The following is a 27,425-nucleotide window of genomic DNA, read 5'->3' as shown; positions in this document are numbered from 1 at the left end:
TTGAAAGCATGAGGTGTGCACTGTACCGCAAAAATCCCAAGAAGAGCGCTCTGTACAGCTTCGGCATTGACTGATCCGAGCAGGCCCATGATTTTGCGCCCGGAAATCTCAGTAGGTGAGCGATAGAAGTTAGCTACCAGACCAGACGACCAGACGTACCAGACCAGACGTACAACAGGAAATGGTATGGCCGTCGATAGTTACTGGATATGGAGTGATACATTTGCATCATACATGCGATTGAATAATCTGGACAAAACAGCCCCTATATTACTTACCTCTGTCAGGCGCTGAGCTCCACCACTCTACTATCTCCTTACCTAGTCTTTTGCGAAACATGTTATCATGTCAGCACTGTTAGCACGCTTGGCCGGCTTTCTGAAGTCTTTCTTCCATGAAGCGGTGCGCCCGGCTGCATTTTGTAGTAGTCTCTTTGTGTATGTATATTATACGGCGCACGTCCAGCGATATTACCACAAGGTTGATCGTGGAAGCTCATAGCAAGTCTTCCCTCCGTCTAAACTCATGCCAGTTCAGCTTTCTGAGTTAATTTAGTCAGCAAGCCTTTCGTACGTCTAAGCGAAAAAGAGGTGCTGTTTCTAAGTTTCGTTGCTACGAGGGAGCCCACAGAGACGACGAACAAGACAAGACACACAGCAACAAATTACAACGCGAATTACATAAGAGAAAGAGGAAAAATTGTCGTGCCACGGATGTTCTCTTTTGACCTTACTTACGCTCACAAGGAATGGAATAACTCAGCGGCGGCGACAGCCTTAAGCGTTATCGGTGGTAGTCGAAGAATAGAATTACCTCCGCACTCACCCGCGCTAATATTAAAGCTGGAAGAAGTTTCGAGAAAATGCGCGGTAATGGCCTGCAGCTTTCTTGAAAAGCGTACAACCAATAGACCGCTGCTACAAATATTCCAGATAAATCGGGTATCCCCTCTCGTCTAGAAGTGATGAAGCCTCGTGCCGGCGGCTTTGAGCATAAACAAACCGGCAGGACATAGCTTCGCACCAATATATAAGCTAGTTAGAAACATTGAACGCCATCATTAGAGAGTGCCCGCATTTCCGTCTTTTCCTTGTCTCGTATATGTTGCTACTTGGCCGTAGACCCGAGAAAACTCTAGATTACCACAGCTGTGAAAAATGCAGCATCATAACATGAAGATGTTGGCACTAAATCGCAAGTGCGTGTTTGTTGTCCAGGTAATATTTCAGGGAACCACTGCTGTCGGCGTCCAGTACACTCGCTACGGCTTGAACCTCACGGTCCGTGCAAGGCGTGAAGTAATTCTTTCAGCCGGCGCGATCTCGACGCCTCAACTTCTTATGCTTTCCGGCATTGGGCCAAGAGCTGACCTCCAAGCTTTAGGGGTAAGTATTATTACTTGAAGGAAATTCAGCACATCTTTAAGCAAGTCTTTCATGAGATCAATGACAAATTTTTATCTCATGTTACTGAACCGCTGGAACTGAATACTTCTGCCTGAGTGCTGGCGCACAATAAACATCGCTTCCTTTCCTTTATTATTGACATGAGACATTGGAGCTACGAACCATTAGCTCCTTTTTCTGCAGTAGATCCGTATATTAATCAGAAAAATTGCCTATCAAGGTATCTTTAACCGATAGATACAAAGTTAGAGCTCGATACCAAAATATCCAAGCAACTAGATATGAAGTAAAGCGATAGTGGAGCCGACTCCAGCGCCGATGTTCAGGTACCTCATCTTTGTAAGACGCGGTGGCATTCTAACAAACATTGAACAACTTTGCTGCCTATGGTAAGATGCGCTACATGCCCTTCTCCTCATTCCCACCTAATCTCCACCCTTCTAAGACGACAACACCTGCAGCGAAAAGGCTGCCAGCGCCGCTTCGACGCGGAGGAATATCCCCAAGCCGCCTTTCGTCCTACCCAGAACGACGAAAGCACAGGGACAGTTCCATCGCAGCGCTCTTCAAGTCCGATAACTACGACCCATATAATTAATATTCCACATGGCTCGTACACGTTTTTTAGGTTATAAATGGACGATTTTCGACAAGTAACAAGGTCCAGGAACAATAAACTGGCGCATACTTGTAGACAGTCCTCTTACCCAGTTCGTAATCTTCTTAAAGGCGCATAATTGGCTAAGTACCGGAAATAAAGGAGCAATGTTTTATTATTCAATTAAATAAATATTCTTAAACAAGCATGGAGGTGTGCGGCACGGTGAATGTTGTGCATGCATTCAGCCGTGAACGCAGTGTCGGGGCGCAGATCATACAAGAGAATGTCGTGCTGTCTCCACAAACCTTGTAATCACAACGTATAGATGCAGAAGGGGGCGAAACTGAAGGCGCATGCTGCAAAGAAAGATTCCTAAGAAATTATTAAGCCTTTTTTCATACTCCGCACACGTCGACCTCCGTTCACTGAACCGCCGCTCGAAGTATAAAAACGTACAGCGGTACATGAGCTGATGGGGCACAGAGAACAAATTGATGTTGACACGCTTTAGCGGATAACCGCTGTCTAGTTAAAAATAGGCCCACTTTTCTTGAAAAGGCAACTATTATAACCTATAAAACTTCGAAAATTTGTTCTTTCAAGCAGAGCATTTTGACATTGTTACTTTCAAGCGCGCATTGTCATAGTCTTCTATAAGGTGGTAGAGGAGTTCTCCGCCTTGACGACAGAAGTTCCAGTCTAGTGGCTGAAGAACTGTGCTGAACTCTACTTTCGTTTTTTTTTTATTAACAAAGTGCGTTTTTGTTGCTGAGATGGGCGTAGAGTTCATATATATAAAACAAAAATTGGACAAAGTATTCCTCAGTGCCCCTTTAAAATTTGATCGCACACAACTTAAACAATCTTTTTTCCTCATTTTTCTCTCAGATACCTGTTATAGCTGACCTGCCCGTTGGTCAGCACTTGCAAGACCACATGACTGTCAACGGTGTGACTGCTACTGCCAAGGAAAACATTATCCTCAACTATTACGATCCGCTAATTATTCCTCAATACACGTTTACCCGAACAGGTAAATTAGAAATTTCAACAGTAGAAAACCCACATTAACTTAACCTTCTTCTCGAAAGCACGAAAGCCTTTACGCATGCTTGTACCTGTAATCAAAATGTTCTCCAGAAGCACTCCATACTGTGTAAGAAATCGCGTACACAAGAACGAATTAGCTTGTAATAATGAGTCTACTGCCCACTTATTCTGTTCTGTTGATAACACCAGCAAAAATAAGGTCTGAAAGCAGCTGACGGTGAATGCAGATACTGTCACGCATTGATTGGCTGGATGACATCTTTCGTTTACGTAATATTTTATATGTAATTGCTTGATAAATGAGAATAACTAACCTGCAATTTTTTATGTCCGCCTCTCCCCCCCCCCTCCCAAAAAAAAAAAAAATTCGGAAGCACGAAAAATTCTTGATCACGTGGGGGTGTGCCTCCGCGTTTCCGCGCAGTGCTGACTTTGTCAAGTGTAGTTAGTATTAACTTAAAATTTTTTTGCTTGTAAACGCATGGAATGATTTATGCTTAACTTAGACCGTGTCAAGTTGTTTTTGTAGCTCTGTGCATTTTGTATTCTAACCCATCGCAGACTATGGGCACCGAAAGAAGTTTGGCTAATTTGGAGTTGTTCATTTTAAAATGATAATAACTTTGAACAGCAAAAATCGAATGCGCCGTATGCAAAAAAGTATTTACCAAAGACTACTAAATTCCCGGACATTTTTATAAACGATAAATATTACCGCGCAAATTTCTACAAAGGGCACAACTGCAATAACTGAGCAGAGAATAAAAGAAAGTGATGTTTTCTTTAGAAATATTGCGCACTAAATATATATTCATGCGCATTAAAAGCATTTTACTGGTGTAGTACTAGAGTGCTCTGGTAGAATATTGCCGCTGTAGTAGAAGCAACACCTGTTAGGATGTGCTTTCCTTATGAAAACTGTTGCTCCTTTCAGCTTTGGTCATTTGCCATGATCGTAGAGTGCGTCGAGTTATTAATGTCGACTGGAGGGTTGTATAATTTTCATAAAATTTCGCAAGCTTGGCAACCAATAAATTTACTCTGATTTCGGGAAGGAAATAGGCCACATAAATATAACAATGTGCGCTTGAAAACGTTTTACTAAAGAACATAAACATCTTCATACATTTTTTTGCGTTTAAATGTTATTGGGAAATACATAACTTCACCTGCGAAAGTACAAGACACCAGGAGGAGAAGTACACAGGATAACGCTGGACAACAGGACAACAGCGTTCTCCTGTGGTCTTCTCCTCCTGGTGTCACGTACTTTCTCTAGTGAAGTTCTCTTATGCGCACCAACTAGCCCACATGGGTACCTTGTTACAGGTTATCGGGAAACCTCGAGCAAGCACAGAGACCGAAAAAATTTTCACGCAAAAGCATATGACGTTACTTTTAGATTATTGAGGTTCTTTAGAGACCCAATTTTGAGTGACTAGATTTCCGGGTTTACATTCTTTGCACGGCCGCGGCGGCCGAATTTCGATGGAGCGAAATTCTATAGGCCCGTGTACTGTGCGATGTCAGTGCACGTTAAAGAACCCCATGTGGTCGAAATTTGCGGAGCCCTTCACTACGGCGTCCCTTATAGCCTGAGTTCCTTTGCGACGTTCAAACCCCAGTAAACCAAACCAATCAATATAGCCAAGTTAGCTGACGCATGTCACGTGCGCCTTCAACAGCGCGCGGAATCTCGTCCCCATGCGCATGGTGCATGCGGGTTTCGTAGAAAAGGGCAACTAGTCCGCCTAAATAATACTCGTTCCTCTCGCTAGGCTGTACAGTCGCGTGCAAAAAATATTAGCACAGATCACTGGCGATTAGAATTCGTATATCTCACCACGCGGCGCTGCGGTACGCTGACCTGCCTAACGGGCCGCTTCCATGTTTGCAGCCTAGGGGGGGACGGCAGGAAGTAAGCTTGATCAAGCGTGCACCGCCCGAGCGTTTAAGTGCCGACCCTACGTGACTGTGCTTGCGGCATTTATATTGGCTCGGTTATCATCAGCAAAGATTGCCTCTTTTTATTACTGCTTTTTTTATGTCCGCGATGGTTTGTCAAAAGGAACTCGCGGGAACAATAGATGATAGCGCTGCTTTTAGCCAGTAATTCTGCTGTCCGTGGCAGTCCGCTGAACCCCCCTAATACTGTAGAATGGGAACGGCCCGGCACTCTCGTTATCAGCCTCTTCGCCACCCGCAGCGCCACGCGTTGTCATTCCGGCGCTCTGGTGTTCCGTCGTGTGTGCTAACCTTTTTTACCCGCGACTGTACCTGACGATACTGCGATCGACGCGCAAGCCTCATCGCAGGTTTGCTATACTGAAATACTTCACACTGTCTCGGAAAAATATAAAATAATAGTAAAGGCGCTTCACTAATAGTAATCCTAAATCTTCTTTGTTAAAGGCCCGTGTACTGTGCGATGTCAGTGTACGTTGTTGGTTGTTGGTTTTTGTTGATTGGCTGCATGTGGTTGTTTTTTTTTTTCTAGTTTCTAATCAACAATTTCTGAGGGGTAAAATAATTAATGAGCACCTCAATTTAATAAAATAGAGAAATATTTCTCTATGCTTTCTTTAGTTTCAGTGACTGTGGCTTTCGTCTCATGCACAAACATGAACAGTATATACTGTTGTGAAGACAATGGCGAACCATAAACTGTCTTTACTGCGACGATACATCTAATGGAAAATACTGCTATCGTGTCTGTTTGTTTCGCACAACGTTTAAAATACAGGCGTGCTGAGCCGTGCGTTTGGCGTGGAGTGCGTGGCTTTCGTCAGCACTCCGGCGACTGACCCCGACTACCCCGACATTCAGTTCCTGCTTTCAACACTGAACCCCACGACACCAGAAGCTGAATACATCGCTCAACAGATTGGCATCTCGCAACAGGTGAGAGAGGCGCAAGATGCTTCAAATGATGTGTAACGCAGTGCTTGGAATAGTGCAGATATGAATTTCACCGCTAAATAAGCAGCTCGGCGTCCTCATTACACGTATTATGTATTCCAGTCAAGCACATTGTTTGCTCTAGCCTCGCGCTGTACATAAACCATGCAAAATAGATCGGTCGCCCTTTCAGTTGTCGTTTTTTCGTAAAGGAGCCATGTTTGAAACAGAAAGGCGCAAATGGGACGAAGACAAAAAAGGAACTCCACTTGTCTTGTTTTGTTTACGCACGAAGTTCAGAAATTTTAACGTAATAGTGTGTGCCGTGTTTTATTTTGACGCGCGCGCTTCTGCTTTGTGAGGTAGCTTTCACGTCAGGTGCTTTTGGTTTCTAAGGTGACCTGTCTTTTGTTCTGAGGTATTTTCCTGCCTGTCACCTCGTTCGCCTGCAACTATATGCTGATTGTGGATGTTAAGTTTGGCTCTTTAGTTATTTTTTACTGCTTGGCTTATGTGATACGGCTGGGTGGTGCGTATAAATGCGGTGTGTAGTGCCATAAACCTCAGTTGATAGTTGGCGCTTGCGCTGTTGCTTCACGTTCCTTTTTTTTGTCTTCGTCCCATTTGTGCCTTTCTGTTTCGAACATTGCTGCGAACCAACTAGCCGAAACCAAAGTACTTCTATTCGTAAAGGAGAGAGGCCTCTTGTGTTAACAGAGAAGAGGCAGCGTTCAGTTAATCAAATCTACAATGCTGCGTAGTGAAAGCACCCACGCAGCTACAGCGAGGTCGCACGCACGTGCACCAAAAGATGGCGGCGGTGCACAGCTGGTAGCGTCTATCTTTTCAGAGGGTGTTACACAGTAAACTCGCTTGAAACGATTGTTCTACACTGATTTTTAGTACACTATGCTTCCACACCGCCTAAAAGCAGTTTTCCGTTCGTCTGTATCGTCCCTCCGTGACCTGGAAGAACTGGGTGCTAACGACCTTGGGGTTAGGTGGGCCACCAGGGTCAAGTGAAGTAGTGAAATCATCACAATCTGCCCATCGTGGCAGCTCAATTGATCATTATCCATGAGGGGTTCCTCGGGAAGAGCAACGTGCGTCTCGCAAGCCCCACCGGTGGCAGCACCTGTCATCGCAGGGCAGTGGCACATCGCTTGACCGCTGCCCCAGGAGTGGTATGATGATTCCCAGGGATCTATCAGTGTAGAGAATGATCAATTCTATTGCACTACTATCAAAGTGATGCAGTATTACGGAAACTAACATCATATTATATATCAACGAGGGTAAACAAGTCCAAATCAAGAAAAATAATTTAAAGTCAATATCACCATCATCATCAGTCTGAAAATTCCCGCTGCAGAAAAAAGGCCTCTTTACTACCTATCCAATTAACTCTGTCCTATGCCAGCTGCGGCCAACCTTTCTCTTCAAACTTCGTAAACTTATGATGAATTATGAAAAACAGGGCTAACCGGGCTAGCGCACGGCAATTAGTGATTAGCCGCAAGCTAAATTATTCAAGTTTTTTTTTTTTTGCTTAGCGCTGCTCACGAAAGGATCATCGAGAGTGGTGCGAGCCCAAAACTGAAGTAAAGCATCTTGCAAGACTGCAGTCCTATGCGAAATCTAATTCATTTTTCAGGGCTCTACGTGATGATGTAAATCGACTGCAACTAAATATTTAGCGTTCTGTGCTTTCTCTTACACCACAAGCAGAACACAGCGGATCGGAGGCGTCCAATTTCGCAGGGAGTAGATAGTCCGTGTAAAATAGAGGTGATTCTACTGGAGGCAAGCGCGGACACGCTTTTCCAGATTACGCGAAATGTGAAGTCACGAATGGGGTCGACGTGTTGAAAGGAACCGTAGTGACGGTCCGGATCGCGCCATACAATGCGCTACGACCGCCAGGTTAAAGTAGCCACAAGTGTCCCTCGATCGCTCCGAGATTGGAAAGGTAAAGAATTACGTCAGATGGCAACCTCCGTATCAGGACAGCTGTGGCTTCATCTTAATTGCACCAAAAGCTTGTTTCCCTCGCCAGCTCCGTGATGTGGCGCCGAGTACGTGAATCGCAGAGACAATAGCCCAGTCATGGAAGAAAAAGTTTGATCAACACAAAGTGCTGACGTCAGCTAGGAGCATTTTCAGAGGGACGCTTACGCAGCCTATATGCTAATTTGCATGGATTGTTTTCCTGTCAAGGAACATTTAGGGTATAATTACTGGCCAAAGCGTATTTTCCAGGTACGGTCCCAATTTTTAAATAAAATTGAGCCTATGATAGCGCAGCTGATGTGCCAGTTTGTGTAGATGTTCTTTTTTCGTCAAGAATCATTCTTCATGTAATACCTGACCCCAGCAGATATTCGAGCAAACTTCCCAGTTCTTACATTAAATCTATCCCGCAATAGTGCAGCTTTAATCACAGCTTAGATTCTTCCCGAACTATCTTTATCCCTAGTCTCAAAGAAACAAAAATGCATTTTGGGTGAGATGAAAATCAATACGTAACAGAGTGCACAACAGTGCTTTCTTGAATTGCAGTCTTCTTGAAAAGGTCACGTGAATTGTGTAAGCTTCCCTAGAATCTGTACATGGAAATAAGAGCTGGCCACAGAATAAAATTTCCTGTAGCGAAATTTCCCGCGGCAAATCATCTAGCTCGTGCACGGCGGCGTCGATTCTGGCTGGTAGAAGTAAGATTTCTAAATTTTGAAATAAGATTTTTTTAAAGTCCTAATGATGAATTAAAAGTACTAATCAGAGTTTCAAATACAAATACCTTTATTTCAACATCAGGGATGTTAGGGGTACACCCAAAAATCGTATGACTGGCTTAACAGACGGGCGCACCCCCGTACATAAAAACCGGCAGCAACAGAACACAGACAGAACAATAAAAAGACTACAGTACATATAATATTCAATAGAAATTAGTGAACATGTTCTTGCAATAATAGATAAGTGAAGTCGGCACGAGTAACACGAAACCCTCAAAGACACTGAAAAATGGAAAACGAACAATAACAATCAGATAAATAATGGCGTAAATCATGGCGCCAAAGTTCAAAAAGCAGGAGTAAATCTAGTTTTCTTAACGGGTTATTACAGAATTTTGATTGTTATTTGTGTCCTCGGACACGTACGCTACATTACTGCCATGCACGAGTTAGTGATAGCCATGTTTAGTAGCGGCAGAAAATTCAGTGGAGCAATAAACTACCGCTTTAAAAGATGCTGCTTTGACTGCGATAATCGGTTCATCGTTTGCAGATGCTGGACGGCTACTACAAGCAGAAAAGGGGCCAATACGCCTTTCAGATTGTGCCAGTTCTCCTTCGGCCTAAGTCTGAAGGGTTCATAAAACTTCGAAGCAGAAACCCCATGGAGTACCCAATCATAGACCCTAGATTCCTTTCCAATCAACAGGATGTGGATGTCCTCGTTGGAGGTGAGGAACACTACACTTACATGGCGATGTACTGCTCGACATTTGCGCGCCGCCCAGCTAAAATCGAGAAAAAATTCTCTAGGCTTACCCGCCCTGTAGTTCGGACTCGCATTTAGCGCATAAATGGGATAGGGCGGCCAGTTTTGTTTCCTATACCGTTTTGGTGAGATGGTTGCCTGCATTTGTCAGAAATACTCGTTAAATCCTCATGGCCAGCGGCGATGATGAACCAAAATGAAGAGTTGCCTTAGCAGGGACATCTCGCGCCCACTGCAAGAACGAACCCTTGCCGTTGGAACGCTCGTTCCTACGGTAGGCGTGAGACGGCGCTACATGTATCATGGAGAGCCCGGTTTGTTTTGTTGTCCCTGGAGGAGACGAGTATTTAACGAATCCTTTTAAATGAGTCAGGTAACTACCGCACGAAAATGCTGGAGAAAACAATACTGACCGCCAAACTCTACCCTCCTGCGAAATTTGAGCACAGAACAAGTGAGCGGTTAAGCCTAAATAACTTTTTTGTTTATTATCTCTATGCGACGAACCTTGATTGTTGAGAAACTGAGAATATCATTTGGTGGGAAAGCCTTCTTATTGCTAATCCTCTCTTAGAGCGTTACTTAGAGGAGGTAACTTCAAGCTTAATTACTGGTGAATTCCAGACCGAATATTTCGAACTCGGATATATCGAATGATTGTTTATATCGAACGGTCAGAACATGCCTTTGAAGTCTCATGCAAATGTATAGCGGTATTGTTCGCGGCTATCCAACTCGCGTTCAGCGGAACATTGGATGTGGCGAGCGGATCGGCTGCGCAGGTTTTGGCAGCTGTTGGCAGTGCTGGTACGGTGATATTGCATGACAAGGTGAACGTGAGGAGGACATGTGAGGGTGACCTGCGGTCTTTTGTACTCGTTTTCCACGCCGCATCTCTGTCATGCAGAGAAGCCAACCTAACTAAGGCCTTGGGGCAACGCTGGTCTGACATGCCTCTCTGCCGGAGTCGTTGCTGAATCCAACCGTACCTTAGTTTTAATGAGATTATTGCATTTTGAATTTACCGGCCAACAGGATTAAACATCTTATGAGAAGTTTAGGCGTGGAAACGCTTAGCGAGCAGCCACGCCGGCGGGCACTACGTCGCTGCAAGAACGCGTCAAGCTCCGATGCAAGGCATTCCTGTTTATTAGCGTACACAAAAGATTCTCCGTTGAGATTTGCTATGTATCAAATTCTCGATGTATCGTACTATTTCGCAGTCTGCTTCACATTCGATCCCGTAACTTTTGTGGTCTATATACGGCTACGGCGGAGCTGTATTTCACTATCACAATTTATTCCTTTTACTGCAATACAAAGTTGAAATTAAAAATGACTGATTCATATGTTTCTTTTTATCTTCTACACTTGGAACGATGAATAACAACCTGTTAGCGTTTTTATTCCAGTGTCACGTGACGTGTTTTTCGTTCTCCTTGCGGTTTCGTTAGCTTTCTTAACTTCCTGCACCCCCCCCCCCCCCCCCCATATAATATCCTCAGTCGTCAGAACCTGTACAGATATTTTGTACAAGTGAACGTAAATATACAAATCCCCTGCGCTGAACAAATGATTGCACGGTTTTAAACTATGCATTATACTGATCTTCCTCTTCCTTAAAGTTTCATGATGTCAAAAGATTACGTCTGCCAGCTCAACACCTGGCTATTATTAGCGGCGAATTGAAAATTATTCGTAGGGGAAGTAATCAAATAGCTCTCTAAATATCTTACCATTGCAAAAAATAGTGTGGTTCAAGACCAGGGTAATTTGCATACGTTGTAACCGTATGGAAATCGTTTCGTATTACGATGCCTATTATGATTACGCATAGTTAGGGCATGACTTATATGGAAATGATACAGAGCATGTGGTATCTACGAACGCAATACGGACCGCACACGGAAAGGTAGGATTACGTAGCGGTACCATATGACGCCATCTACGGGTTTTCCACACACAGGGTGAACACGCGAGCTCGTGGCGGCTCTCTTCGGAGTGCAATTGCGTCCGTCGCGACCGCTCACTGAAGCGACGTGGCGGCCGACGCGAAGCACCCCTTCGAGGCCCTTCTGTGCCTGCTTCACTTTGCTTCAATGCGCGGCTGTGTCGGAACCACTGGCGCTTTGAGAAGAGTGTCCAAACACTCACGTGTTCACCCGAAGCGTGACTTACCCTGTACGTCACGCGGAAAGCAGATGAAAACTATACGCAAAAATAACGGAAAGCGCGTGGATTACCAGGCACTTACCCGCTCGGGCCCCCTACCTGCGCCCTTAACATTGCTGCTGTAGAACACGTACCGCCCAGCATTGCTCTTCCCGTTCCTTGCCCCGCTCAAAGCATGAAAATACGTCAGGCTCCCCCCCCCCCCCCCCCCACACACACACACAAAAAAAATATGGCCCCTCTAAGTGTCCGCTACTTGCCATATATTTTCAACGTCCCGCTGGTAGCGTATTCCGATGATTCCGTACATGGAGCTAAGACGGAAACGTTTCAGCTGGCAGATGCGTCAGTGCGGTTTAACCTTAAACTTTTTAGTGTTCAAGATTAAATTCGGTGCTTGGGTAGGAACTGAGCCGGAGGTCATCCGTTGCAGGGGCTCGCATAGCCGTTGAGACCTTTAGGACTGAAGCCATGAAGAGAGTCAACGTGACACTATTTGACATCCCCGTTCCGGGCTGCGAGACGGCGGGCCAGCTCTGGAGCGACGAGTACCTCCGCTGCCTCGTGCGCCAGACGGGATCCAGCGGATGGCACCCGTGTTGCACCGCTCCAATGGGCACGCACACGGCGGCAGTCCTCGACGCCCGGCTGAGGTGAGCAGCAGCGTAGACGCCTTCTTCCGCGCTGCTCGCAACTGTCCAAAGGACAAGGTAGCGCTGATGGTAGTCATAAACGAAACAAGCGTTTCAGAAAAACGAGTCCCTCCAAAAGCACGTATACTGGTTCTCCTAAGGCCAGCGAGAGTCACTGTATTGGGGAATGTATGCTTAAGAACTGCCAATTTAATCGTGTTTTCTGAGTTTGGTGGCGCGGTACGCGGTTTGTACTATCCACTGCAATGTCGATGGCGGCCAGATCGACGTCTGTGAGGCAATGAAGGTAATGCGACTGTGTCCACGACAGTGGCTTGTAAAATATCTTTCGATAACTGGCGGCTCAAAACAGGGGAACGGAAATAGGAAGAGGAATTTATAAGTCATTTTCGTATATCCTGAAACCAACTCGAATTTAGACTTGAAAGAATAGTAAACTCGGGGACAGTTATTGCTGGGGTTAATAAAATGGTCTAAAAATACAATAAATAAATTCTGAGCGTGCTAGCACCCGCAACCGCCCCGTTTTAAACCCAGACGCCCAGACCCATACTCCTACCACTCAAACATCTATCCATTGTCGGACACATTTAGTTAGCATGTTGCAATATCCATCTATGGATGTCGATTGCACCAAATCAACATTGCTGAGTCACTAGGCTTCAGAAATAACGAACGTAACCTCGGCTTGTCCACGGTAGTGGTCAGTAAAAAACAGTAAGGAGATCAATGTGTTATATGTGGGGCAAGCAACCGAACCAAAAGTTTTTAGAACATCAATTCGGTATGTCCTAAATGGCTTTGAAATTTGTATTTGAAAGAAATGTGAGGTCGGTGATAGTTCTTGTTGCTATTAAAAAGTTTTAAAATAAAAATCTATATAAAGTTTCTCAGCCTGTTTGTGTACTGCCTCTCTTCAAAAAGGGCACTGTTACGATCTATCCATCTATTATTCTGCAATAAAAAAAGTCGGGGGATACTTATGTTCCGCCTTAAGTGTATGACGCAGTAGCGGTAATGGGTCACTTCAGCGGCCTGCTGTCCTCTTTGCATATGAGTTCGCATGGAGACACGGGCTGTGTTCTATTTTATTTCGGAGCAATAGTGCAAACAGGACAAGGGACAAAAGAACGAGTAGACACACACAGCGCTGTGTGTGTCTACTCGTTCTTTTGTCCCTTGTCCTGTTTGCGCTATTGCTCCGAAGTATGAACCAACAAGCCCGAATTTTAACTTTGTTAAAGTCTATTTTATTTCATTTTGATTTGTTTGTTTTTATCTATTTTATTGGCACTTTTTCAGTTTCTAATGTATTGTTTAATTTTTTCATTTTTGGTTCTTTTTTTACCACAAGAGGCACCAGGCCTTCGTTTAACCACGTCGAAGGAGCATTCTCAGTGGTCGAGGGGTAGCTGCTCGAGTCCCAGCACCATCATTTTGATTTTATTGCATCTTGCTTTCCTACACTACATAATGGTGGTGGAGTAACGTTACGACACTACATAAGGCACTACATAGTAGTCGTGGAATCACGGGACGACACTGTGACCAAAGAAAAATTGTGTAGTGACGTCATCATTGTTGTACGGTCTGATGTGCAGTGTCTGAATTTCCGGGCGAGATCATGTGGTTTTCAAGTCGCTACGCTATAGATGGATCTCGCCATCATTGTGGAATAAGGGACAGCTTGGATGCCGAATTATTCTAATCGCAATGGTTTAAAAGGGCCATTATTGTGGAAGTGACCGCCGCGGAGTCTATCTCAACTCTGTGGCCCCATTTAGAGCATGTGCAAGCGTTAATCGGGTGTCGCTTCCGCCTTTCGAACATTCCTATGCCTCCAATGCGGGAGGACCCCATCTCTGGTTTTATCTCTTGTAGAATAATCGCTTTGCACCCCATGTAAAGCCGTCCTTGGGAGAGTTTGCTTGGAACATAAGCCTAATTTTGATGCAGCCGGAAGCAAGGCATTCCTTCACGACTAGATTTTCATCATTTAAAACGCCAGTTCGGATAATTTGTTCGCGCTTTTTTAATGCATCATTTTTTATGGGTGAAATCACTTGTGTTCGGGCAATGAGCATTACGTATTTAAAGACAAACAGTTGATATATTTTAATACAGCAACGGCTGTATGTGGCATTTCCGCATAAACCACATCTTCATACATGCTTTCTCCTTTGCTTCCTCCTCACCATCTACACATAGCTCGCCCCTTGCACGTTTCCCTTGGTCACCTGTCTCGCCGGACGCACATAGCCTTATATAAATTGATTAGTCATCGTAAGTGAGAGTGCGTGTCGCCCAGTCGCACGCATTACGCACGGCCATCCTACACACAACCCTTGACACGTTACGGTACCTGGCTACAAGAACTTTCTCATCAAAGAGTATTCACTAGATATTGCCCGCAGTCCTAATGAAAGTCCGCCACTATAAACGCCACAGAGCATATTAAAGAGTATATTAAACGTCCGGTAAATTTTTTGAGAGAAGCCAACAGCCACACAAACCAAGGAGCACAGGGGATTTTTCAATTAATTTATTTTTTTTGTGGGGTTGATCAATTAAGAATATTACTGTCGCTTAAAGCTAATTGATTAGAAAAGCAGAAGAAAAAACAACCACATGCCGCCGTTGGGATCCGAACCCAAGACCTCCGAATTACGCGTCCGGTGCTCTACCTCTGAGCTACGGCGACGGCTGTCAAACCTTCTGCTTTCGGGGGTATTTATGTTCACAAATAACCTAACCTTGAGAGTGTTCATCAATAGGTTAGGTTATTTGTGAACATAAATACCCCCGAAAGCAGAAGGTTTGACAGCCGTCGCCGTAGCTCAGAGGTAGAGCACCGGAGGCGTAATTCGGAGGTCGTGGGTTCGGATCCCACCGGCGGCATGTGGTTGTTTTTTCTTCTGCTTTTCTAATCAATTAGCTTTAAGCGACAGTAATATTCTTACTTGATCAACACCACAAAAAAAAATAAATTAATTGAAAAATCCCCTGTGCTCCTTGGTTTGTGTGGCTGTTGGCTTCTCTCATAATTATAACGAGCCCCTCATTCCCCTTCCCTTGTTTCGGTAAATTTTTTGTTACTCATGTAACCGCTGGTTTCCACACTTCTATTTTTTTATCAGCCCTGCTTCGAAAACACCGTCTCCGCAGAACACTCAGTCTACAGCGAAGTCTCCTTGCATCGAAGGCAGGTCTAATGCGATTGCATTTAGGTTGTCATCTCACAAAAAAAATCCGCATTGTCTGTCACGAAATTTCCTGATTGGTCTAGAAGGTCGTGAAGTCATCAGCTACGCAAAATTTTAGACTCCGAGGACTAGAATCTTCGAGTGCCTTCCATTGGATTATCATATGGGAGTATACTTAATAATAGTACCCAGTAATCTGCAATAATCGGCCTTGAGGCTTTCAGTATACCACCACTGCTCCACCTTAATTCATTCCCTAATCCCCACTAGTCAACTTTAATGCGCTTTCATAAGTGGGCTTACCTCCAAAACCTAGAGTTTTAAAATTTTGGGGGGTGCGTCGATTTCCAAATGCTATCGCATTTTCTTTAAAAATGTGTTTAAGAAGGTTTCCAAGTTCTTTTATTTTTTAGTATTTTCAAAGTAGACTCCTTGCGTCATACAACTTTCCGCGTTGTCGGAGTCCCCGCAACAGCCCTGTAAGGTTCCAGTACTTGCTTTTTTACAGTGGCGCTATACACGACAGAGATCGAAGCCACTCATGGGCAAGCCAGCCGCAATAAATGCGGAAAATTCGTTAGTCAGATCAAGAAAGTAGGTGCTATCGAAATGCAAAGAGCCAGAAAGTTTGTCAGACTGCGTGTTCTTGTGATACCTATCTTTACTGCTTTCCCTTTTAGAGCTACCATCGTTTATTTGCTGATATACGTTGATACTAATGCAAACCACTGTGAAGAGATTTTGACCTTTTCTGCTTGCTTCATTTTGCAGGGTTCGTAATGTCAACCGTCTTCGTGTCGCGGACGCCTCTGCCATGCCAGCTGAGCTGTCAGGCAACCTCAACATTCCTATGATGATGCTAGGAACCAAAGCCGCCGTCATGATAAAGGAAGACAACCCCTGAATGCATGAAAAGCTGCTCTACGCATCCATTTATAGCGTTGACGATCACGGCAATTGTCACAGTCATGAAACATTTCTACCCCTTATAACGCCACAAAATTCCTATGTGGACCGTTGAGAATACTTTCAAGTAATCTGCCCCGATCACCCTTAACACCGACTTTCAGTGTTATCATGGAACATTACAAACGGCGCCAAAGCCCGCCTCCGATTCACTGTTTTGTCGTAGGAAGCTGCTGTCTTTCGCAGCCACGGGACAATATACTTGTAGCTTACTGTATACAAAAGCGATAACCCTAAGACGCATACAAGCTTTCCTGACGGCAATGAATGCAGATGCATTTACGATGCTTCCTACATGTTGCCGGGATAAAGATTGTTGTTACTTGACGATGTCACTCGAAGGCATACTGTAACATAGCGGTGGAAAGCACGTCAAGTCCAATATGTGGCTCTTTCACCTCGACCCTGTTCATGTCTGCATCCGAAATAAATATACTGAGTTAAATTGTTCTGTCCGGAAAACAGTAAAATGTTTTTCTCTTTTTTGTATCATCTCCTGTATTTCACCAAATAATGCATTGGTAGCTTCAGAAATTCAGCTCTTACCACCCCATTCCTTGTCTTGTTCTTCTCTACTTAGTTGTCTTCCCATTCCGGCTGTCCCAAAAAGAACCAGTTAAGTACCAAATTTGACAATGCCGCATGCTGCGCGTCCTGAATCCCAGAATTCTGCGCACGGCTTTATTCGCAGCGGCCTATGGAAATGACACGACAGCCGTCGTTTTTGCGGGCCGTGGCCTCTACCATCCTCGCTAACGCTATGATCTAGGTACTATCGGGGACAAAAGTGGTATATACTACACGCGGCGGGAGCCCGAGCAACGGACAACTGCGTTGCAACGCCATCTATAGGCGGCATCTTTGATCGAGACAGCCAGTGCGTGACCTTTATCATCAGCAGGCATGTTGCTTGGCTCATTTGAATGTTTTACGGTTTAGTTCGCCAAAATTCCGGTTTTCCGTTGCTCTGGCTCCCGCCGCGTGGAGTATACCACTTTTGTCCCCGATAGTACGTAGTAGCTGCTCGTAGCTGAAGGTGGCGCCGCTGCTGCGGCTTCGGGGCGACTGTTGAACGCTTGAATCCTTGAGTGCAGTACCTTGAGTGCAACAATGCTGGTGCAGAGCAAAGTCCAGTAGGCATGTCTTTCAGCCTAGACTATCGCGCATTACCAAGGTGGTCTTCTTTCAATCTCTTTCTTCTACTTCGCTCACCCGCACTGTTTCTCCTTAAGGTTTTGTGGTATATTAGACAGAACTACCGGATGTCACCCGCGCTTTTGACAGCAAAATGCTCAGAAAGTGACGAAGACCAGAAAATACGCAGACAAGCCATTTCCTTTTTCTTTGCTTATTCTTTCCTTTTTCTTCCTTACCTTCTTGCAATATATTTTGACCAATGTGTCAAACAGAATTCAGCTGGAAGTTTGCATTTGTCTGTGCTTATTCTCCTCTTCGTCATTTTCTGCGCACTTTGTTGTCAGGAATGATTTTGCGATGAGCTGAGACACCCAGCTCATTAAGGTTCACCTACGCTCGCACAAGATGGCAAAGCAGCGATTGCATTTCTGTTCTGTCAGTTTGCTACGCCAAAGCTCGCCGGAACCGATACTGCACACGAAAAACGAACAGCTGGGCACACCTCCTGCTGCTCGGATTTCAATAAACCGCTGCAAAAAATTGCCAGCATTGAGCGAAACCTAAAAATTTGGGGTTCGTACATCCCTATGGGTGGTAGTGAGATCGAATCGCGGCCGCAGTGCCGCAGTTCGATGTAGGTGAAATGCAAGAACGTCCGTGTGCAGCGCGATCTCCGTGCGCGTTAAACACTTTTGCGCAGTTTAAATTAATTCAGAGGTCCACAGTACATCTACTCTTTGTCCCTCCTTTCTCTTCCAACATTCATTACTTCCCTCTAGGCGTGGTGAAGGTGTCCACTAGCAGAGCGACATTTACTGCGCCTTAACTTTAGTCATAAAATATTTTCATTTTGCATTTTTAATGCACTAATCCGCATGTTGACACTTCACTCGCCTGTTTAAATGCAGTTCATTTAATAATGTGGCATTTTAAACCAGAAAGAGGCGTTCGTAAACCTCAAGTAGCGTAACTGCAGCACCGTGCGGGAAATTGCACAAAAGCAGCCCGTGTGAATAATGTGCGTTGCCACTTCCCGCAGCTGAGGGGCATAATATCAAGCTGTGCTGTTATTGTCTGCTGAGCGGCAGAGCCAGCAGACCTTCCAGATTTTTCGACACACACGCGGTAGATCTGGGAGCCACCAGACGTTTCTATATTCGCTACAATAGCCCTGAAGCTTAACAGAGCATTACTTTTTTAAGTACTTGAACAAGTACCCAGTATTAAAATTCTTGCCATGGCTTTCGCAATATCGGCGTCATTGGTGAAGTGCAACAATTTACAGAAAGAGTGGATGTTACAGGAAAGAAGCAAAGTGGGTTTTCACCTCTATTATACAGTAAGTAAAGAGAATGTAATTTCTCTGTTGCTGTATTAGGGATGCATTGTCTATTCGAAGATTGAGAAAATCGTGAATGTTTAGAATCGTCGGGCATACCTTTCGAGGAATGTGAAAGGGACTACGGGAAAAGACACCAAGGCTAGCAAATAAAGGAAGAGTCGTAATCAATGTACTCCCTAAGAAAACGTGTACTGCCGCCGATCAGTGATGACAGCCAGGGAGGCTTGAAAAACTTTGGAAAGAAAATGTGCTTTCAATATTACTAGGAAAAACTTCCACTAAGGCTATGAGTAACGGGGTAATGCAAGGCTCCGTATTAATTTTTAGCACGTGGGACACTCATGCATACCGAAAAGTCAGAACACGGGCGTTTTTACAATTCTCTTTCTTCCTTTGAAATGCCGCTGCAGTGGTCAGGTTCGAACCTCAGAACTCGTGCTCAGTAGCCGAAAGCCATAGCCGCAGAGCCACCGCGGTGCGTAAGTCTATTAATTCGGTGAACTCGTTTCCACCCCAAAAGGTAATGAACCGTAAACGCAGGGAACAATATGGAACGTATTACGTCATGGTAACTGAATCCACTGGCACTACACGCAGCATTAATTAGGTGCGACGCAGACCGCACTGCGTCACTGCTAAACACAGTCAATCCGTTCAGCATTCAATTTCTGAAGAAAAAAACGCAAAAATTTGTTATTCTCTGAAAAGCGCTATCCAAGCTGTTGCTCGATATGCTTCATATGCTAGTTGGAGAAAATCTAAACTATGATTCAGCAAAAATTCCGGAATTTCGCATGTATGTTTTGTATCTGGCACTTTTCGATATGAAACTTTCTATGTAACCCTATTTTCATGAGAAAACGATTTCTAAACCTGTTTTCAAGCTATGTAAATGATGCTGAAAAGAGTTTCTGTTGGGAATAAAGCAGAAAAATATTTAGGACATTCTTTGTGTGCGATCAGTGGCACGGCTGTGTTCTAACACAAGCATGTAAAAGCGCACAGCAGTCTTCTGTCGGAAGCACTGACGTGACAGCCTTCATTTCCAGAAGTCGGAAGCCGACAAGTAAACTAGCTAGAATGTGTAAGATCTGGAGTATATTTTACTTCGCTAAAGCAGTCCAATGGTAGACCTGTATAAAGCGCAAAACGACCGGAAAACATCTGGTATTGTCGAGTTGTGTCGCCTCTGCTATTTTACTTGTATTATTGAAATGAGAAAGCCGTAGCCAACTACTTAAAATAAAGGCTTTGACAGTCACTGTAGTCGAGGCGAATCTCTGCTTCCTCGACGACTGGCCACTGATTCTATCGTTACGGTCGGCTTCTGGTTCAGATATTTTCACCGACCTCTTCGTATGATTCGCAGCGCTGGGGAGGAATAAATGAAACCACGCTCAAAACCTATGAAGCTGAGGTTGACGAACAAGGCTCTCACAAGTGAATTTCGCTCGTTTCTGATTTGACTTGGAATTTGAACGCAGGTTTTCCATGTGTTACTGGACACTTTCCGTTATTGCAGCTTTTTAAAAAGTTACGATCTATGGACGGGGTTTCTATTACAGCAAGAGTTGTGTTGTCTTGGGTTTAGTGGCGCATAAGCATCTGAGGCTGTCATGCGCTGTGCTCAAGGTAATTTGCATTAAAGTTCAACTTAGTTTCGGTTTCTGATTTGCCCAACTTTGAAAAATTATATCCTTATCGTTTCAAAGCCGCAAAATTTATGACAGGGTTTCACTCACTACTTTATCCCTTGCATTGTGCGCCCTGACAGCACACAAGCTGTTATCGCCCCAGAGGACACCACTGACTTCATAGCGTACAAGATAGGTCCGGAACAGGGAATTTTATCTGCTACTCGAAAATTTAAGAAAAACTTCACTAGGAGTGGGTGAACTTCTTTGCTTCAGAATTAAAGCATGTACTGACATTTTGTGCAACATTAGACATGTTTTCTCGTCTTATCGTAGCGAACTGGTCTTTTTCCGCATAGTTGGAAGTTATCCCTTGATATTCCTGCATTTATTCTGGCAGCCCTGTGGTGCGAACATTCTTTGTACCGTGTCACTTATTTGATGTTCTGCAAACGTTGTCACAATGGTTACGCATGAACACTCTTATTTCAAGAAAATAGTTCATCTTTACAACACTGATTTCTGACACAACGAACAGTTTAAAGGTGGACACGGGTTTCGGAGGTAAGATTTTTATTTTTGGTGTAGAGGAATTAAATTTAGTAATTCGATTAGACTGTCTAATGAATGCTTAACTTCAATATTTCACTGAAATATCTCAAGTAGTTTTGACATCATAAACTTTTATATGCTTCACCGCTGTACCAAATTTTCAGAAAGCCTTGAGTGGCAGCAAAACGCGGCAGAAATGGTTGATGCAGCGAAATTCTCTGTAGATATTTAGCAGCGTAATTTTGTCTACAAAGGATGTTATACTACGCTTACATCATTCGCTCATTATCGCCATGTCAAATTAGTGAGAATTAAAGAAATGAAAAATTATTTAAATATAAAGGTACGTCACTGCATCAAACTTTTTTCAAGGAAGAAAGAAGTCGTATAAAAATCCTTCAAGTTAATGTCGTGCTACGCTTCCTACAAGCAGGTCAGTCAGATCGAAAAACACTCGAGAAAACAGGCGTTTTTATGGTGATTTCAGCCACTCTCTTGCTATCTGCGGTCATTAAAGCATTTTTTAGTCACTTCTCTGGTGCTTGGGGGGAATTTTTTTCAGGACAGCATTGTACAGAATTTTAAACATCTCACAGATAGAAAATCTTGTGTTTTCTAATATTGAGTTTTTAGAGGTATCATGATTTGAAAGCCATGTCCCCTTTAAACGAATCTATGCATTTTTATTGGATACAGGTGTCGTCACTTGCTCGATAGCGGGGACGTAAACGTCCTCTATTTTGACATGAGTGAATTCTTTGACCCAATATTACCTGAAGTGCTTTTAGTGAATTACGAAAAAAAAAGACTCCATCCATTATACTGCTGCTACCTTCATAACCGCGGCTATCGGCTGTGTGTTACCCGTTTGTGTCGACATCACGACGGCCTCAAGAATCCAACTTATAATCACCTTTGTATTCACTATTTAGAAACAATTTGCCGTTGCACATTATGAACTCCAGAAAAACTTTTCTTCGCCCATGATTTGTAATCGTCGAGATCCAGAAATTCGAAGACTTCTGTCGACAGCAAGGTGACGCTAGCAACACCGAGCAATGCAGCTCGATGAATCAGGTTCAATTAAAACCAAGATAATTTCCGTGTTGCTCCGCAGTAGAAAACACGGCTCAGCAATTTTTAATTAGGCGCTTCTATACAGACAAATACCTCGTGCTATCGTTGGACGAGATTGTGGTGTAATTATTAACTCGACTAGATTTTCGGTCGCTTGTTTCTTCCACGACTTCGTGTACATTGAGACACGTTGGCATTATTTCTCGGTTCACTTAAAATTTCGTTGACTGAATGTCTGTGGAATATTCGTTCAGAATTTCCGAGGTCACTTATAGGGGCCACGTCGATAGCTTGTCTTTCATCTATAGCAGTTTAACTGAAAACATTAAGCACAATAGGTCATAGGCATTATTTTCTAGATACATATTGACGGCCAATTTTTTTGTAACTGTTATTGTGTGTTAGTGGTTGACAGCGCATCGACTCCTCATGACGAGCGACGCGTGATTGATTGTTCGGGTTATTAATGTCTGCGATTTGGTGTGACTTACAGAAACCACCGAATGACACATTTTATCACCACATGCATTTTCCCAATGACTCCCGTCTGCAAACCAAATAATTCAGCGTTTTCTAACGCTGACCACTTTCCCGCCATTAGTGTCGTTACTGTTCTGTCCACTATTTATATCATTACAATACTCCTCTGCTCAATTTTTTATTCTAACTGCCAATGACACCGCATTCCTTGTCGTGGACTACGGCCGTGTGGTGTAACTTTGCAATGCCCACTTTCTTGTTCATTGCTCTCAGGCTTTCCTCGGGCTTTCATGCTTTCTTAAACCCTCCATAATATGCTTCTTCATGTCGGTTACCTGCTGCTTATTTATTAACAGCGACTATTCTCCTATTTGCACTTCTTTCAGGAGATTCTCTGTTTTCCACAAAAGCTGCCCGTTTTTCCTCTCGGTACCCCACCTTCTATTTCGACTATGCGTTGCGTCCTTAGCCAACATTTCAAGTTTTCTAAGCTTCTTATTCATACCCACTGGACTTGCTTGCCTTCTGCTGGTAAAGCACAATACCTGTCCTTGAGCAAAATCCTGAACTGCCTCTCTCTCCTCTGGAGACTCCTGTCTCCTACGGCGTCTTCAAACACCTAGCACAACCTACACTGTTTATATCGCCAGCACCCAACACTTTACGGAGACAAATTTCCATGGTGCGGCGACACCTCACCCCTAACACATATTACCTGGAAGTGCCTCTAAAAGCCCCATCATATAAAGCCACGTAATGCGGCCCTGGAGCTGTAGGAGGTGTGGCGCCTTGGACTGAGGGCCCATCTACATACGTTCCAGCCACCGTCTCCTTCAAACATGGGCTGTGGCTAAGTTCAGCTAGGCCAGCATATACGTAGCGAACGCAGTTTTGTCTACTGACATTTCGGTAACGACACGCCGTCGTTGTAGTTCAGCAGCTTGGCGGCGCCTCTTCGCGTGACGTTCCTCTCGTTCTTCGGGTGTCTCGGCCGCCCGCTTAGCCTTTCTCGCCTCGTTTTCATGCTGCCAGCCGGCCTTGTACCTTGCGACGACTTCTGGATCGGAGGAATCATTTTCACGCAGCCTTGACAGGCACGGCCGCTCTCCTTCCATGGTGCGCGTCTGAGGAGCGAGCGTATCGTTTCCGGCCTATATCCCAGCTGCGCGATGCGACTCTGCGCGTGCGCAGTGTGGCGCAGCAGCTGCGGCGCCATGGTTGCCGTGGTACTGGTTGCCTTGGTAACGGCGCATACGCAGTAGTGGCTTTTGGCAGGCACTGCGAAATGCGTTTCTGCTAGCCTAGTGTAGCTTTCGCTACAAAATTCCAGGTGCACTTAAGTCTCCTTACCCTCCTTAAGCTGACCGCGCGGGTCGCCACCTGCGACATCTGCTGGGCCAGCGCCGTACATTGCGAGAGGGGTTTCAGTGGGGGCCGCATGATGGCGCGTCTACTACACGCCAAGCACGGAGAAAATTTGCCCGGAACAGAGGAAATTTCTTACTCGCTTGATTGCGACTTCTGTAATTAACATGCTCTTATTACACACGCAGGTGACATGTTTTTCAGAACTGTGCATTCGCTAGACGCGCCTTTATTCAGCTTCAAACGCGGAAGTGCCGTAGTATAGCGGCAGCGTCCCCGAGTGCGGCAGCGGCCGCCGCACACGGGGCCGACGGCCGCCGGAGTGCGGCAGCGTCCCCGCACTCCGGCGGCCGTCGTTCGATTCTCACCTGGACCCCAATTTTCTTGGTTGCCATAGTAACGGCGCATGCGCCGTAGTGGCCTTTGGTAGGCACCGTCAAATGCGCTTGTGCTCGCCTAGCGTAGCTTTCGCTGCAATGAATGTTTACTCACTCATTCAATCTTGCTTGAATGCCTGCTTGTACCTGCTTGAATATTTGCTTCTTCCTGATACAATTGCATTGCTCCCTTCTCAGTTCTATGTAGCTTACATACCCCACAAACCTGTTGCCACTGCTTTCACCGTGTATATCACCTCTACACATACTGCACGATTTCGGGGTGGTCGCAGCAGTTAGAGTCTATTTCATTTAGAATCTTCCTGTTCGCAAACTCCAGCTTTATTTCCATGTACTCCTGTTTGCAGAAAATGTTGCTCACAATCCCTTGATTTCCTTCTGCGCATGTTCCTTAATGTTATTACCTGCTATACCAGAAGTCGACGCATTACTTTCCCACTGCTTGCTTGCCTGCATTCTTCCTTACATCAGTGCCATGCGCCGAGTTTTTACTTCAATTCTCGGACCATTCCGACTATCTAGTCAGTGTGACTGCATACCGATGCATACACCGGCACCATATTTAGGTTATACGTTTTATTACGATTGACTACAAAAACTAGATGACACGACTGATTGATTACGAAGACTTGCACCATTTTGCTAACCCCGCCGCAGTGGCTCAGTGGGCACGGCGCTCGGCTGCTGACCCGAAAGACGCGGGTTCGATCCCAATTATCTCCCCATTTTAACTTGGAACTGCCGTGACTTCCGGGCCAAGTGCGCACCTCTGCATCTTCTCCTTCGCACCATCAGACCCACGCCGCACATCTTCTCCAGGAGACTGCACACCGGGCAACCCTCCCCAACTACACATATACACACTCAGATACCACTAACATACCCAGGGCGTCCACATTCATCCACCGCAGCCTCACCTTCAAAAGTCATCACATCACGTCTGAGACGCCCTGTGTGATCATAGAACTTATACATCACACACATTCACTTCCTTCTATATTTATTTATTTATTTATTTATTTATTTATTTATTTATTTATTTATTTATTTATTTATACATACTGCAGCGCAATTTATATGCGCTATGGCAGGAGTGGGAAAAACACAAAATGCAAGGAAACAAAATGCAGCAAAATGTACAAAGTGAGAAATACAAAAAGTTAAAATCACAAATGAAATATCAAACAAGAAAGGAACTGTTAACAACAGGGTAAGAATACGCAGCTGTTATGCGTCTACAACGGCAGTTACAAGGTTTTGAAATGGACGAGAACGAATGGACCCAGGTAAAGAATTCCAGGCTTCTATTGAACGGGGAAAAAAACTGAATTTGAAAAAATTAGCATGCGCAAAATACGGTATCAAATTAAGCTCGTGATGACTTCTTGTAGGTGATAACGGTGCAAAGTTAATGTAGTGGTTAGCTGAGAGCCTTACTGAGGAATTGACAACACAATGTAAGAATTTTAATGATTCAGTGTGGCGACGGGCAGACAGCGTGGTTAAATTCAATATACCACCCCCCGTCCCTGCCGATGGCCCCGCTAAAATCACTTCTGCGAGAGCTACACCATCTAGAAGGGAAACATCCCCTACTCATCGCTGGGGACTTCAACAGTCAGCATACTGACTGGGGATACACAACCACGACACATCGAGGTCGCAGGCTCTGGCTGCTCCTGCAGAACCTCCAACTCACTGTGCACAACACGTTTCAGACGCCTACGCGGATCGGCAACAGTGTCAGCATGGACACCAGTCCGGACCTGCGCTGAGCCGCTGTATCCGCGGCGTTACCTGGAACAGAACACAACATACACTGGGCAGTGATCATTCCATTATACAAATCACTGTCCCGTAAAAACCACCCCGTCCCGCAAATACAACACACAAACTCATTAACTGGGATGCCTTTCGCGCTGCACGCACCGCCCTCCCAGACACACCCATTAAAGACTTTGACGAATCGGTGCAGTCACTCAAGCATCACGTTCACCACAACACGGGACACATTGAAACTACTTCCGAAAGCCCTACCCTCTACACACGCCTAGACCACCTCTGGGAGGCTTATCACAGCCTCCTGGAACGCTGGAAAGGCAACAAACTCAACAGAACGCTTCAAAAGCGGCTGGCCGCGCTGCAGACATAAATCCAACAGCACTCTGAGGAGCTCTGCCAATCTAACTGGGGACAGATATGTGACGGCATCGCCGGAAACCTGTCCAGCAAACGCGCATGGCAACTCCTCCGACACCTCATTGACCCCGCACGCACCAAATTAGCAATACAGCACCACGTGACACGCCTCACACATGAACACATTAACGATCCCGACACCCTCCTAGACACACTTCCAACCATGTACACCTCTACAGGTGCCCCCACACCACTGCCCTACTACAAAGGACAAGCAAATTCCACACTCGACACCGACATCACGGAGACGGAAGTCAGAGCGGCCTTCCTGATTCTCCGCGCCAACTGCGCACCTGGTGCAGACGAAATCACAAACTCGTTGCTCCGTTATCTGGATGACCAATCGACCACCCAAATTACGAAATACTTCAACCAGTGCTGGAGGGTGGGTAACCTTCCGCAGTCCTGGCGCCACGCGAAGGTAATTCATACCTAAACCCAACAAACCACTTACACTCCACAACCTTCGCCCGATTTCGCTAACCTCATGCCTTGGGAAACTCCTCGAGCATGTTGTGTTAGCGAGACTCACAAGTCACATGGCGGACAACAATCTTTACCCGCATAGCATGCTGGGATTTCGCCCCCATCTATCGGCATGCTGCAACTCACACACGACATTTTCGGCCCGTTTCATCCAGGTCACACCAAGGCAGTCTTAGCTTTGGATCTCTCCAAAGCTTTTGATCGCATTGAACATCAGGCGATCATGACTGCTCTATCCACATTGAATGTGGGTGTGCACACCTACGCCTACATTCAAGCATTCCTCACTGATCGCACGGTTG

General features: G+C 45.0%; 2 protein-coding genes across 2 annotated transcripts in view; both read left to right on the top strand.

Annotated features, from left to right (window-relative positions):
- LOC149369622 (uncharacterized) overlaps positions 1 to 16,684 on the top strand; it is a 51,391-nt gene extending 34,707 nt beyond the window's left edge. The window contains exons 6-11 of the mRNA XM_089576032.1: positions 1,218 to 1,385; positions 2,896 to 3,040; positions 5,801 to 5,958; positions 9,244 to 9,421; positions 12,065 to 12,284; positions 16,259 to 16,684. Of these exons, the coding sequence (XP_089432158.1) occupies positions 1,218 to 1,385; positions 2,896 to 3,040; positions 5,801 to 5,958; positions 9,244 to 9,421; positions 12,065 to 12,284; positions 16,259 to 16,391 (1,002 nt within the window). The 3' untranslated portion in view covers positions 16,392 to 16,684. The remainder of the gene's footprint in view (positions 1 to 1,217; positions 1,386 to 2,895; positions 3,041 to 5,800; positions 5,959 to 9,243; positions 9,422 to 12,064; positions 12,285 to 16,258) is intronic.
- A 2,143-nt stretch (positions 16,685 to 18,827) lies between these two features.
- LOC149369621 (uncharacterized) overlaps positions 18,828 to 27,425 on the top strand; it is a 101,991-nt gene continuing 93,393 nt past the window's right edge. The window contains exon 1 of the mRNA XM_089576028.1: positions 18,828 to 18,929. Coding sequence (XP_089432154.1) covers positions 18,828 to 18,929 — 102 coding nt within the window. The remainder of the gene's footprint in view (positions 18,930 to 27,425) is intronic.

The sequence above is a fragment of the Amblyomma mixtum genome, chromosome 1 (assembly GCF_055824585.1).
Source record: "Amblyomma mixtum isolate Tamu chromosome 1, ASM5582458v1, whole genome shotgun sequence".
Classification (NCBI taxonomy): Eukaryota; Metazoa; Arthropoda; class Arachnida; order Ixodida; family Ixodidae; genus Amblyomma; species Amblyomma mixtum.
This window is presented reverse-complemented; position numbering and strand designations above follow the sequence as displayed.